Source organism: Talpa europaea, assembly GCF_964194135.1.
Source record: "Talpa europaea genome assembly, chromosome: 1".
NCBI lineage: Eukaryota > Metazoa > Chordata > Mammalia > Eulipotyphla > Talpidae > Talpa > Talpa europaea.
This window is the reverse complement of record NC_140073.1, coordinates 919,374-932,927: the sequence shown is the minus strand read 5'-3', so window position 1 is coordinate 932,927 and position 13,554 is coordinate 919,374. Positions and strand designations below refer to the sequence as shown.

At 73.3% G+C, this 13,554-nt stretch overlaps 1 protein-coding gene across 1 annotated transcript; it reads right to left on the bottom strand.

Moving 5' to 3' along the window:
* Nucleotides 1–475: 475 nt before the first annotated feature.
* CD81 (CD81 molecule) lies at nt 476–11,469 on the bottom strand (the record flags this gene model as incomplete). The annotated part of the gene is made up of 8 exons (XM_084245478.1): nt 476–895; nt 987–1,073; nt 1,303–1,407; nt 1,539–1,649; nt 1,822–1,896; nt 2,405–2,502; nt 4,750–4,864; nt 11,404–11,469. 8 exons carry the CDS (start codon nt 11,467–11,469, stop codon nt 833–835), a joined length of 720 nt encoding a protein of 239 aa, XP_084101604.1. The 3' UTR covers nt 476–832.
* Nucleotides 11,470–13,554: the final 2,085 nt, after the last annotated feature.

Genomic DNA, 13,554 nt, shown 5'->3' with positions numbered 1-13,554 from the left:
CTCGCGGAACTTCCGGTCCAGGCCGGAAGCGGCCGCCCAGCCGCTGGCCCCGGCGGGACGGGGCGGGCGGGCTCCGCCTCCGAGTGGGCGGGGGGCCGCCCCGCAGGGAGCGCCCGTCCCCGGGCCCCGCGCGCCCCAGGCAGGGCTGGCTGCGATTCTGCGCGGAGCCCCCGCCGTGGATCCGGCCAGACCCTCGTCTCGAGGGGCCCCACGGGCCTGTCCAGCGGGGTCCAGCGTAGGGCCGGGCGCCCCGGGCAGGGCAGAGCCCCCGACTCTGGGGCAGGCGGCGCCCCCAGCCCGTCCTCCGCGAGCCGCCCCGTCCCGGTCCGGTCCCGCGCAGGGCGCCCCCCGCGAGGCCGGGGGTGGCCGCGGGCCTGCCTGCAGCAAGGCGGGCGCCTCCCGGGGCCCCCCCACGCCAGGCCCGCGCCCCGCAGCCTCCCCGGGCGGTGCCGCGACACAGGGAGCCCGCGGCTGGTTAGCATGCCTGGTTTCCTCCTTTATTGAGCGGCTTTCAGGGTGGATGACAGTGGACAGCGAGCGTTAGGAAGGGCAGGTGAACGGAGGCGCGGAGCTGCCCGGGCGCTCCCTGGAGGCGGCAGGGACGGAGCCAGGACTTGGAGGCTGGACCCGGCATCCCCGGCCCAGGCCCCGCCCGGACGCCCCAAGGCCCATCCGGAGCCACCCAGTGACGTCAGCCCCCCCAAGTGTCGGGGCCTGAAGGACAAACTCAGAAGTAAAAAGGCTAATAATCGCAGCGGAGTAATACCGGGATCTATATACACGGAGGGTGGGGCCGCCCGGGCCGGGGCCGGGGCCGGGTCGCGGCGCAGCCTCAGTACACGGAGCTGTTCCGGATGCCGCAGCAGAGCACCATGCTCAGGATCATCTCGAAGATCTGCGGGCGGGCCGGTCAGCAGGGCCGGTCAGCGGCGGACGCCGTCCCCAGCCCCACCCCCACCCCCGCCCGGCCCCCCCCACCTGCTCACCATGATCACTGCCACCACGATGGCCGCGATGCCGATGAGGTACAGCTTCCTGGAGAAGAGCTCGTCGATCCGCGGGTGGCACTCCTCCTGCAGCGCCAGGGCGATCAGGGGCGCCCTCCCTGCCTCTACGCCCGCCCCCAAGTCTGGACAGCCCAGGGCCTGGCCAGGTTTAGCCTCACATCCGTTTGAAAACCAGTGTGGAGAAGGGATGGTGGCCTGTGGCCTCTCCCACAGGGGACCCCGAGTGCCCGCGACCCCCAGGGTGCTCAGCCGCCTGAGCCGGGAGTGGTGGCGCGACCCACCCCCCTCCACGCACCTTGAAGAGATTGTAGCTGCCCATGTTCATGCCCTCGGGGCACAGGCTGGGCCTGACCATGTTGTTAATCGCAGCGGAAAACGTGGAGGAGCCACAGCAGTTTAGCTGCAGGGACAGGACAGGGATCAGCGCTGGAAGGGGCCACCCAGAGACCGTTACACCTGCCGGGCCTGCCCTCCGCCCGTGGGGACCCACCCAGGAAGCCCCTGCGGGTGCCCTGGCGCCGGCCCACGCACCGTCTGGTGGAAGGTCTTCACCACCGCCTTGGCTTTGTTGGCCGCGTTTTCATCCTCCGCGACGGTCTGCTGCGCCGCCTGGTCGTAGAACTGCTTCATGTCCTTGGCGATCTGTGGGAGTGGGTGTCACGCGGGCAAGCCGGAGCGCCCTCAGGGCTGGGGGCCGCCGCCCCACAAGACCTTCTGTGGCAACCCTCACCCACAGCACACCCTGTAGTCTGTGGGTGGGGCTGCCTGTGCCCCTGCCACCGCCAGGCCGGACGCCCCCTCAAGCCAGGCTCACCTGGTCCTTGTTGACGAAGCCCCAGATGCCAGCAGCCACTTCGCAGGCAAAGAGGATCACCAGGCAGGCAAAGAACTGGGAGGGGAGTGTGGGGAAGGAAAGCGAGGGGGTGTCAGGCAGGGCAGGGGGCCCGCAGCGGGCCCAGGGCTTCCCCAGGCCCAGGCCGGCCCGGCAGCCGGGAAGGCCAGACCAACGCCCGGCCACGCAGCGCCAGGCCACATTCCCAAGGGCCCCGTGGGTGGGCCGGAGGCCAGTGGGGGGAAAAGTAAGGGGCTCTGGTGGGAAAACGCACAGGCCCTGCAGGCCCTTCCTCTCCCTGGGGCGGGGGCTCCCTCACGGGGCACAGACCCGCCTGGAACGCCCACGGCCGTGGTACCGGGACCCCTTCCCCATTAGGTCTGTGGTTTGTTTCTTGAAGTGAAAAAAGCAACTTTGGAACTGAGGCTCGGAACTAGGCGTAAGGATGTACACGCGGCCCCCTGCGTGCCCGGCTGAGCCTGTCTGGGCGAGGCAGGCTGCCCAGCACCTCTCCTGAGTCGCCCCCCACGCTGCCACCCGGCACAAGCCCGCAGACGCCACCTACCGTGGCCAGCAGGCACTGGGACTCCTGGATGGCGCCGTAGCAGCCCAGGAAGCCCACGAACATCATCACGGCGCCCACGGCGATGAGGATGTAGATGCCTGCGGGAGGGGCGGGCCGCGTGAACCTCCCAGCCAGGACCCGCGCCCCGGGCGGATTCTCCCAAGGGCCCCCCACTCCTGCCACGCACACGCCATGGCCGGGCCTGGGGGGCCGGTGCCAGGCCAGCCCAGGCCACGTGGCCGCCTCTCTGTACCCATTTCCTTGACTACTGAATGGGGGGCCGGTGGTGCACAGAGAATGGCCAGGGTGTCACCTGGACACCCCCGGGTGAGACCCCACAGCTTCTCGGCCCCCTGCCCGGCCTGGGAGCTGCAGTCTGCCGTGCCCCTGATGGCGGTGCCACCTCAGCGTCCCCCCTCGGGGGGTCAGACGGGCTGTTCTGGTTTGGTGCGGCTGCCCCGTTGGGGGGATGGGCTTAAATCAGCTTCCACACCCCAACCCGGGGCTGGAGCCCGCTGACAGATGGGCACACGGCGGCAGTGCCGCGGACAGCCCGACTCGGCCCCCGGGGGTCCATCTGTCCTGGCCGCCACCCTGGGGGGCTAGGCCTCATTGCCCAGGAGGCCAGAAGGGCCACCAAGGATCAAGGGGTCACCGGTGCCCGGAGCCGCCTCTGGCCTGACTGTGCGGCCCTTCTCAGGGGCCCACAGCCCGCCAGGTAGGGCCCAGCGCCCACGGGCCACACCGACTGCCTCTCCAGGGGCCTCCCACACCCTGCTCCTGCCAGCGGGAGGGCCCACCGGAGGGCCCACCCCCGTCACCACGGCAGGCAACACAGCAGGCAGCCCGAGCCCCTCCGCACAGCCGGGAAGCAGTGCCCAGGGCGGGGTACCAGGGCAGGTGCCTCTGCCTGGCTGGCAGGAGGGGCATAAGTGGCCCAGAAAAAGCACAGGGCTGCCCACCCTCCCGCTGGGCCTGCCACCCCTCCTGGAGGTGAGGCCCGCCTCGGGGGCCCTGACCGGGTCACCACGTGAGGCTCAGCGAGGTGACCCTCCAGGCCCAGCCCCGGCCTCCCCCGTGCCAGCTCGGGCTCGAGCCCTTGGGCCTGCTGGCCCGGGATGCCGAGCCCAGCTCCGCGCCCCCCTTCCCCGTGTGGACAAACCGCCCTTGTCAGAGCTCACAGCTGCGCCCCCGCCTCCCTGGCAGGCCCAGCAGGAAGCTCCGAGGCCAGGCTGGGAGGCCCAGAGCGGCTCTGCCCACGGGGCAGGCGCAGCAAGAGCCCAAGTTGGGGGCGGGTGGGCCTGCCTCTGCGCACGCGGGGGACCCTCGGCGACGGCCCTCTCAAGCCGCCTTGCCGGGGCTCGCCCACCACCACCACCGAGGGCCCGAGACGGCGCGAGGCGGACCCCTGGGGAGGAGACCCTGGGCGGAGTCCGGGAGAGACATGCCCCCTGGGAGGGCACCTTGTCCCGACCCCCAGCTTCCAAGGGACAGGACCCGCGTGAGGGGTGAGCGAGGTCACGCCGCTCCCCTACTAGAACCCACAGTCGGGGGCCTGGGAACCTGCAGCAGGAAGTGGGGCCTCCTCAGGGACGCTGGCGGGGAACCACCCCCGGAGCCACGGGCTGCCAGTCTCCTGCCCTCACGGCCAAGCCACAGGCAGAGGGGTCAGACGCCCCGGGTGCCCCGAGCCAAACCCACTCCAGCAGCCAAGCTTCTCCCAGGCCCGGGGCACCGAGGAGGGTGCTGCTCCGCCCACCCCCAGCCCGCCTCCCAGCCCTGAGCTGGCGGCCAGAGGCAAACAGGACGCCTAATAAGGCGGCTACTCAGCCGGGGTGTCCATGGCCCCGCCCCTGCCGCCGCCCCCCTCCCCCACCCTGGCTCTGGGCTCCAGCTGCCTTGGAGGAGGCGGGTCCCGCTGCCCAGGCACCCAGCCCCACCCCTCCCAGGGAGCCTCCCCCAAAGTACCAGGCCTGGGCACTGCTCCCTGCCCCGCTCGCTGCCAAGCCCCACCCTGTGGGTCCTCAGGGGGGTCCCAACCAGCCAGAGCCCCCAGGAGGTCCAGCTGTCCTTGGGAGCCCAGCCCAGGCAGGTGCTCGGCCACCTCCAGAGGGGGCCCCGGGCGACCCCACCTGCTCTCGAGCTCGGTCTCCCCCTGCGCCCAAAGAGCCTTCCTCCCACCCCAGTATTCAGCAAGGCCCAGGGAGTTCAGACCCTGCCTCCTCCTAAAAGCCCTCCTGGACCGCCTCCCGGGGCCTGAGCTCATGCCCAGACTCCTTGAGGACGGTCTTGCCGGCCCCCCACCCAGGGTGTCACCGCCTGCCCTGCGCCCCGAGGCCACTCACCCACGTAGAAAGTGCTGGGTGCAGGCCGGTCCCCCAGCTCCAGGTACAGCAGGTTGGTGGTCTTCGGGTCATGGCGCAGCCACAGGGCCACTCCCAGGATCACGCCTCCGGCCAGCTGGGGAGAGCGGGCGGCGTGACCAGGGGCCGGCGCGGGAGCCAGGCCACACCAGCAGGCGGAGGCGGGGAGCCGGGCACTCACGGGCACCCACTCTGCCGCCCTGGGCCCAGATGCCCCCACAGGCCTGGACCCAGGGGACCACGTGGCCACATGGGGTCCCAGGGCACAGGCTCGGTGGGGCCCTCCGCCGGCTCCACTGACGCGCCAGGGATGGTGCCAGCCCCGGCCAAGAGCGCATGTCAGAACCACCACCGCCTCCCCGGGTCAAGTGCCCCCACTGCAGGGGGCGTTCTGCTCCCTGTTTATCTGAAGCTCAAGGTCAGCAGCTGAGCTGGCCTGACGCCACAGCAGATCCCAACGGCCCAGGGAGCACTGGGCCCTGCTCCACGGGGGCGTGACGGCCCCGAGTCCCCAAGACTCCTGAGCCCACCTGGGGGCGCCCCAGGCCTGGGTGGGCTGGCGGAGGGAGGGACAGAGAGGGGGGCTGTGGGACAGAGCCCTGGAGGGGCGCTCCCCCGGGTGAGGCGGCAGAGCTGCAGGCGGGGCCTGCCCGAGCCTGGCACGCAGGGGCCCGGCGGCCGGCTGCAGTCTTCTCGCACGCCTGTGGGGCATCATAGTCTGTGCTGCGGCCTGCGGGTGCACCCAGGCGACGGCCAGCGCCAGGCCCCCCCAGCACCCGGCCTGCGTGCCCCCGGAGGTCGTCCAGGTGGGCAGCTGAGGGCTCGCCCCAGCCCCTGGGTCTCCAGGGAAAGCCCCGGCAACCCCGAGACCCTCCAGCCACTGACCCCAGGGCAAGGGTGGGGCGAGGAGCTGTGGCTGAGCACTCCCTGCCTTCTGGGCTGCTGGCACCTCGCCCTGGAGCAGACGCCTCCGCAGCCCAGCAAAGGTTCAAGCTGGGCTTGGGTCTGGAGGGGCGGGTGCGCGCGGGGCCGGCTGGCCGGTCTGTTCGGTGGGTCTGTTCGGTGGGGCTCGGGGCCCCTGGGTCCGCGGGGGCAGGGCGGTGGCCCCAGAGGGCTGGCTGCCATCTGCACTCCTGGGGAGGCTCGGCTGCAGGTTGCCGTGGCAACAAGGCTTCCTCCTGCAAGTCAGAAGCGACCTGAGAGCCGCCCACAGACCCTGCTCGGCCAGTGTGTCCTCAGTCGAGGGGTGCGCTGAGCTGCGGCTGCCCTGGCTCCCGGAGCTGGGGCACAGCCTGTCGGGGGTGCAAGGGCCTAGCAGGGGCGCCGGCCCCACCCCAGGCCAAGGGCAGGCTGCAGGCCAGCTGGTTCCATGCTATCTGGGGGGGCTGGGGAAGGCGGGGCAGTGCGGTGCCTGCACCCTCCCTGGGCCACCCGTGGTCACCCCGAGTCCGTTCCCTGAAGGGTGGCCCTGCCCAACCCTGCCTGCGGCCAGGGCTTCCCCCAACTTCCGGAAGATCCTTTAAATCTCAGCAAGACAACTCAGTTTAAAAAGCAGGTGAATGATTTGAAAAGACACGTCCCCCATGTACGGCAAGGGAGGCCCGAAGTGCCCCCCACCTACCATGGCAGCACAGACACGGGACCCCGCGGACCCCTTCCCGCGAGGCTGCCCAGAGAGGGGCCTGGAGGACATGGAGGGCCCCTCTGGACACTCGGGGGGGGAACCTCTCCCCGTCGCCACCCTCCACCCCACGCGCGTCCTCACCCAGGGCCGCACACGCCCGCAGCCCTCCTTGGAGAGGCCCCCGTGGGAGCAGCTGGCTGAGCACGCACAGCACCCGCTAGGCCGCGGGGGCGCGGCCCGTGACCCCCCGGGGAATACTACGCAGCCAGGAAATGGGGGCAACGCGGCTGGCCCTCCAGGGAATTGTGGTAAAAGCACCAGAAGAAGGAGCAAGACAAACACGCACCGTCTTCCATGTCTGTGGGCGACAAGGGAACTAAGCTCAGGAGCAAACAAAGCCAAACCAGCCCCCGGGGGGCAGAGACGGAGGGACGGGGCGAGCGGGAGGCCCAGAAGCGGCGGAGGGCAGGGCAGGGAAGAGGCGCCGGGAAGGCGGGCGCTGGCTGGGGGGGAGCCTCCGAGCTGAGGCCGCACCTTCCCACCCCACTTGCTTAGAGGTGAGACGCGCAGACCCCGGACAGACGGGCCCGCAGAGGCCGCCATCCCGGTAGGGGAAGAAGGCGGGACCCCGGGCCTGGGCACACCTCGGGGTGTCCTTTCAGTGGCCCCCGCGTCACAGGCGTCTGCTTACGTCAAACCGTGCCCGGTGACGCCAAGTGTGCGCGACTCCCCGCCTGCCTGGCCGGGCTGGGGGGCGGCGGAGGAGTCCGCCACTGCACGGTCTTGCTCTTTCCCGAGGATGAATAAATAACAGTGTCGGTTAAAGGGGGGGGTGGGGTGCCCCCAGGCGGGGAGGCTGCCCTCCGGGCCGCCCTTCCCCTTCCCAAGCCCCCAGCCCCTGCAAGGGACAGAGGCGGACGCCCAGGCAGGCCTGCTCTCCGGTGCCGGCCCCCATCCTGGGGGGCTCCCTCAGCAGCACCCACGAAGGGGCAGTGGGCCGGGCCACCCCCCACAGCTGGCCAAGAGGCCGCCCCGAGGCTCCCCTCAGGACGGGCGCAGAGTCGACCAGTGTGTCCACACCCCTTTCCACAGGGGCCGCCCAGGCCTGGTGCGTCCGGTCCAGACCCTAAGCGGCTGGGGCAGCAGGGGGCACCCCCACGCTTGCTGGGAAACCGGGCCAGAAAGTGCCCACGGGGCCCGGCAGGCGGAGGTCCTGAGACCCCAGGAGGGTCGCGAGGCAGAGGCGGGACACGTGCCCAGGGCGGGAGAAGCGGGGAGCAGACACCTTGGGGGGGGGGTCGGGTCCCTGCAGGCAGACGCTCTTGCTCACCCCCCTCGACACCCGGCCTCTCCTGGCAGGCCCTCTGGGGGGACGGCCGCCCCACCACCTGCGGTGACCCCCGGAGCATGGAGGGGGGCGGGCCGGGGAGGGCAGAGACCCCCGGCGCCTGCCGGGAAGCCAGGAAGCAGAAGCCGCCCTCCGAGCCTCAGGAAGCCTCAGGAAGCCGCCCGGCCCGACTAAAAATAGGAACCAGAGGATGCGCCTCTCTGCGCCCTGGGGCTGGGGGCGTCTCTTCCCACCCAGAGGGAGAGTGCCAGGCCCAGGGAGCGGGCGGGCCACCCTGGGGTTCCCCACTCAGCTCCCCGAGGCGGCCAGGCCCTCCACAGTGAGCGCCGGGGCTGGCACCCTGGGGAGGGAGCCGCAGGTGGCGGGCGCAGGAGGGGCGGCAGAGGGAGGGCCCAGGAGGGTCGGGCCCCGGCCCGGCCCTGGAACCAGCTCTCCACACGGCCCCGGGCTGGGGGAGCCCCGCGGTCACACCACACGGCTGCAGACCACAGCGGTTGGGGGGCGGGCGCTGGACCCCAGCCTGCTCCATCACTTGCTCCTGGGGTCTCGGGGGACCTCAGGGTCCTGATCACCCAGGGGACCTGGTAACAGCCGCGGGGCAGGCCGTGACTCCGGGCAGAGCAAGGACTCCAGAGGGTGTGGCCCGCCCAGGGAGCAGCTGTGTGGGCGCTTAGGGTGGGTGGGGCTGCAGGGGGGCTCCCAAAGCTGCTGTGGCCCAGAAACCCCACCCCGCAGACCAGCGGCTTCGCGGGGGCTCCGGCCTCGGGCGGGAAGGAGTGCCGACCCAAGCTGCCCCCCTGCCCCCCAGCGCCTGGAACCCCGGGCTCCACCTGCCCCGCCACCTGCGCTCAGCCGCGCACAGGTGCAGGCCGGCACGGGCGCAGCACCCAGCGCCCTCACATGTCCCCAGGGAGAGCCCTGGCCAGGCGGCCCCAGGTACCCCGCCCCACCCCCCCCACGGCTGCTTCCTGCTCTTCACCTCCTCTGGGTCGTTGCCCCAGTAACGGGGCGGGGCGGGGCGGGGAGCCCCGATCCCCCAAGGGAGAAGGAGTGCTCAGAGAAGCCCACTGCCGTGCCCCAGGGCTCCCCCACGGAGCCCCCAGCCTCTGAGCCCCCGGGGTGACCCCCGAGGTCACTGCTCTGTCCAGCTAACAAGGGAGACCCGCTGCCCACTCACTCATGGGGACTCCCCAGCACCTGGCACCCGCCTGGAGGGCCCCAAGGGTCTCGTGGGAATCTGCTCGGCTGGGCCCCGGCATGCGGGCAGCGTGGGGGGCCTCTGGGAGGCCCCAGGCCGGGCCCTTCACTGGCCCAGGGGCAGGTCTCAGCAGGAGGGCGCTGAGGGCCAACAGGGGACCAGCCAGGGCTTGGGGTGCCAGGGCCATGAACCGGAGCCCAGCTTCCCGCCCAGCCTTGGGCCTCTCCAGGACGCAGGGCGGAGCAAAGGTGACGTCTGCACCCCATGTGCCTGGACTCTGAGCCGCATCGATTCTCCCCCGACAGGCTCCAGGGCGTGGGGGTGGGTCCAGCTCCCTGCCTGGACTTGGAAGCAGTTAGAAGCTGGGACTGGGGTGACCTCACCCCCAAGAGCAGAGAGCTGGGGTGGGAGGGGTGGGCCCGCGGGGAGGGAGCACCAGGGCCCCGCTCGTTGCTGCCACGCCCCCGGCCCAGCGGGGCCAGACCAGGAGCTTCCTCTTCTGGGCTTAGGCCGACAGCCCGTCCCCCAAAGCCTGACCGCCAGGGGTGTGCCCCCCTCCCCCCTCCTGATGCCAGGCCCAGGAGAGCCCAGCCCACCCAGAGCCCCCCGGGAGGAGCGGCACAGCCGGCTGGTGACAGCCATGTGCCGCCTGGAGGCCGGAGAGGAGCCGGCCCCGGCCGCCGTGTGGGGCAGCCAGGAGGCCTGGAGCCTCGGAAGGGCTCGGGGGCCAGGCCCGAGGGAGGCCAGTCTCACGGCCATCGCCAGGGTGCGGGGCGGGTGCCCAGGCCCCGCACACTCCAGCCAGGCCACAGGGTCCAGGTGTAACAGGGTGGTCCCCAGGAAAGGGGGAGGTTCCAAGGTGGGGCATGGAACCTGGAACCTCCCCCTTTCCTGGGGACCACCCTGTTACACAGGGAGCCCCCGCTGCCCCCGGAAGCTATGCTCGCGCCTCCTCGGGGGCAGCATCAGTGTCCCCGGCTCGGCCCCTGCTGCCCGTCCTAGGCCCAGCGCCCCCCACTGCCTCCTGCACAGCTGGGGAGCCCCGGCAGGCCTGGGGAGCTGGAAGCCGCCAAGAAGCCCCTTCGCTCGCCAAAACGTCCCGTTTCCAAGTCCCCACCGTCCACCTCCCCTCCTGGCTCTCACCCTCAGTGCCCCTTTCTGCCTGGTGGCCGGGGTGCCCTGGGGCCCCCTCCTCCCCCACCCCGGCCCCCAGGCCCCTGGGCAGCCTCCCAGGGGCTTAAAGTCCCTTCCCAAGGCACTGCCCGCCCTCGCCCCCCGTCTCCCAGCCCAGCATCCGTTGCTTGGGCTGGAACCCCACTATCCGGCAAGGACTCCTGCTGCCAACGTGGGGGGAGGACCCCCGCTTTAGGGGGGACGCCAAGGCAGGTGTCTAGCCAGCCCCACAGCACCGGGCAAGAAGGGTCCCCAGGTGGAACCTCAGCCTCCCCGGCTCAGCTCTGTCCCCCCACGGCAGGGCTGGCCCGGCAGGCGCGGGGCCCCGGGGGGCTCGCTGGGCCAGGTACCGAGCTCGAGCCCCCGAGCCCCCCCAGGCTGGGACGGAGGAGGGGGGCGCGGACATGTGCCCTCCAGTCTCAGCAAAGAAGGCCCTGGGGAAGCCACAGCAGCGAGGCGGGGGGCCCAGGACCCGCGGGCTGGGCTGGGGGGGCCAGGCGGGCGAGGGCCCACTCGGGGGGCTGCCCCCACCGGCAACCAGTCCCGCTGGGGCGCCGGGGCCCCTCTCCCTGCCCGGGGCTGCCTGGGCCGGGTCCACACGGAGACACCCCAGCCCACACCTGCTGCGGGGGCCATTTTAAAAGTTTCCTCCCGGGCCCACCTGGGCGCACCCGCGGGCCGGGAGCGCCGGGGCGGCCGGGAGGGCGCTCGGAGGGTTCTGGGCCCCGCCGGGCCGGGCCGGGCCCGCCCCTCCCTCCCGGCCGCCCCGACAGGATGTGCACACAAAGGAGAGACCCGGGTCGGCCCCACCGCCGGCCCGGCCCGGCCCGACCCGCTCGCGCGGCCCAGCGGAGCCTCCCGGCCACGATGGCCCGCGGGGGTCAGCTCTTCCCGGGGGAGGCCCAGGGCCGGCCCCCGCGGCTCCGGCCACGTCTCCGGCCAGCTCGGGGGGCGCCGAGCCGCGCCAGGCCCGGGGCGGGTGGGGGGCAGCCTGGCCGGGGGGGGCGGCGCGGCCCGGGACCCCGGGGGGGCCGGTCCCCGCGCTGGACGCGCCCCCCCGCCCGCGGCTGCCCCCGGGCGCCGGCGCTGAGCTCACGGGGCGGGGCGCCCGCAGCCCCGCCCGAGCCCCCCCCGGGCGCGGAGAGCGGGGTCGGCGCCATCCCCGGCGCCCCGGAACCCCGCCGGCCGCGCGCAGACGCCCCGAGCCGGCCCGGCCCCGCGGGGAGCCCCGGCCCCGCCCGCGCCCACAGGTGGCCCCCGACTCCGCGGCCCGGCGCCCCCCGCCCGGCTCACCCAGAAGACGAAATTGAAGACGAAGAGCAGGTACTTGATGCACTTGGTGCAGCCCTCCACCCCCATGGCGGCGCGGGGCGCGGGGCGCGGCGGGGGGCGCGGCGGGGGGCGCGGGGCGCGGGGGGCGCGGAGGCGAGGCCGGGCCGGGCCGGCGCGGGAGTCGGGCCTGGGCGCTCGGGATCCTCCCGCCGCTGCGCGCTCGCTCTCTGGCCGGCGCGCGCCCCGCTCCTGCGCCTTAATAACAGGGCGCGCGCCCCGCCCCGCGCCCCGCCCCGCCCCGCCCCGCGCCCCGCCGCGCCCCGCCCCCGCCCCCCCACCCCCCACCTCGCGGCCGGGCCCCGCGAGCGCTCGGGGTGTCGACCCGCCGCGCCCGGGACCTGCAGGCCCGGCTTGGTCTGGCACCACGCGCGCCCCCGAGCCCGCGGCGGCCGGAGCCCCGGAGCCGCCCGAGCAGGGGCCTGAGGCCCGCCCGCCCCCGGCTTCCCGGAGACCTGCGCGCTCCCGGCTTCCCTCCCCCTGGGCCGGCCGGAGGGCTTCCCGGAGGAGGCGGCGCCGGCGTGGCTGCCCCGGCCGGTCACAGGCGGCCTCGGGCAGGGCGGGCGAGGGGAGGGCCCCCCACCCCCGCCATCTCCGGCCCCCCGGCCAGCGCTCGCTTCACCCGGGGGAGAGACACCCCAGTGAGCAAGGGGGCCCAGAGTCAGAGACCCCCCAAGATCCTACAACACCTGATTCCGGGCGGCCAAGCCCCCGCCTGGAGAAAAGGGGCTGCAACCCCTCGCAGAAGGCCCCTGTTTGGAAAGGTCGCTGAGGGGGTGCCCCGGCTGCTCAGGGAGCGTCCAGAGGCCCCACCCGCGGCGGGAGGCCCTCCACGTGCCCCGCTCCGTGCTGGTGGGCACCACGCGGCCCTGCTCCCCTCCTGAGGCTGTGGGGTGGGGCGCCCTGGGGCCTGGGCTAGTGGGGCGGCCGCAGGAGGAGCACCGCCCAGAGAGGGCCGGACGCCGACCCACGGATGAGCAGGCCCGGAACACGATCCTGAGCCGCCGAGCATGGCCGGGCGGCCTGGACCCGGGTCCCGTCGTGGCTCTTCCCAACAGCGCACGCCCGGCCGCCGCCCTGGGCTGGTCTGTGCTCTGCCGGCGCGGGGGCCTCTCCCCGTGTCGCGTGTGCGAGAGCCCCGCAGGCCTCGGGCGCGTCTGTGTGTGTCCCGGTGGCGCTGGAATGAACGTAGCGAAGGCCCCTGTGTCCTCGGAAGGGTCTCCACGAAAGGCCAGCTGCAGAGCGGGCTTCCAGCCTGAGCACACGGGTGTCCACGCGTCCTGGGGTCCCTGCGCCCTGCAGCTCCCCAGCGTCCACAGTGACAGGGACATTTCCCGCCCAGGCGTGCTCTGTGGGGTGGGGTGGGGCGGCCAGACGCCGGGGCCAGGGCAGCTGGAGACCGCAGGGAGCGAAGTCCTGGCTCCCAGGCTGACCGCACACGGGGCGGCCGCACAGCAGGGGCTCGCGGGGGAACGCGCCCTTCTGGGGCCGGCACCTCTGGGCTCGCACCGGGAGCCACCTCTGCCGTGTCTGGGCCAGCAGCCCCCCGCCTGGGGCCAGGGAGGCCGTGCGGGAGCCCAGCAGCAGATCAGCCAGACCTCGCGCCAGGCAGGCGCCACGGGAGATGGGGCGGACGTGCTGGGAGAGGACGTGGCTCCTGCGTGGCGGAGCCCCCGGGAGGCCGGGGTCTGGGCAGTCCGACCCCGGGTGAGGGTGGAAGAGGGGGTGTCCCAGCCGCGCCCCCTCCGCCTTTGGAGCCGGCCAGCCCTGGGTGGACCCGGAGGGCGCTCCACATACGGAGTCGTGACCCGAATACTCGCCCCACCTGGAATCCCGTCCCGGACGCCCCCAGGCCAGTCATGCCCACGCGGCGTGGCCCCGCGGGCAGCGAGCGCATAATGGTGCAGGGGGGCGCCGGGGCCGTGTGAAAGAAGCCTTGTCTCTGCACACCAGCGCTTCAGTCCGGCTCTGGGGCGCAGGCCAGATGGGCTGCGTTGGCGCGAGCCGGGAGGGGGCTGGAGCCCTGACCCCACGGGAGACCCACCCCACGCCCTGCCCGCGGCACGGAGGCCGACGGAGACCAGCACGGCAGCCGCTGCTCAGCCGGGCTGGGCC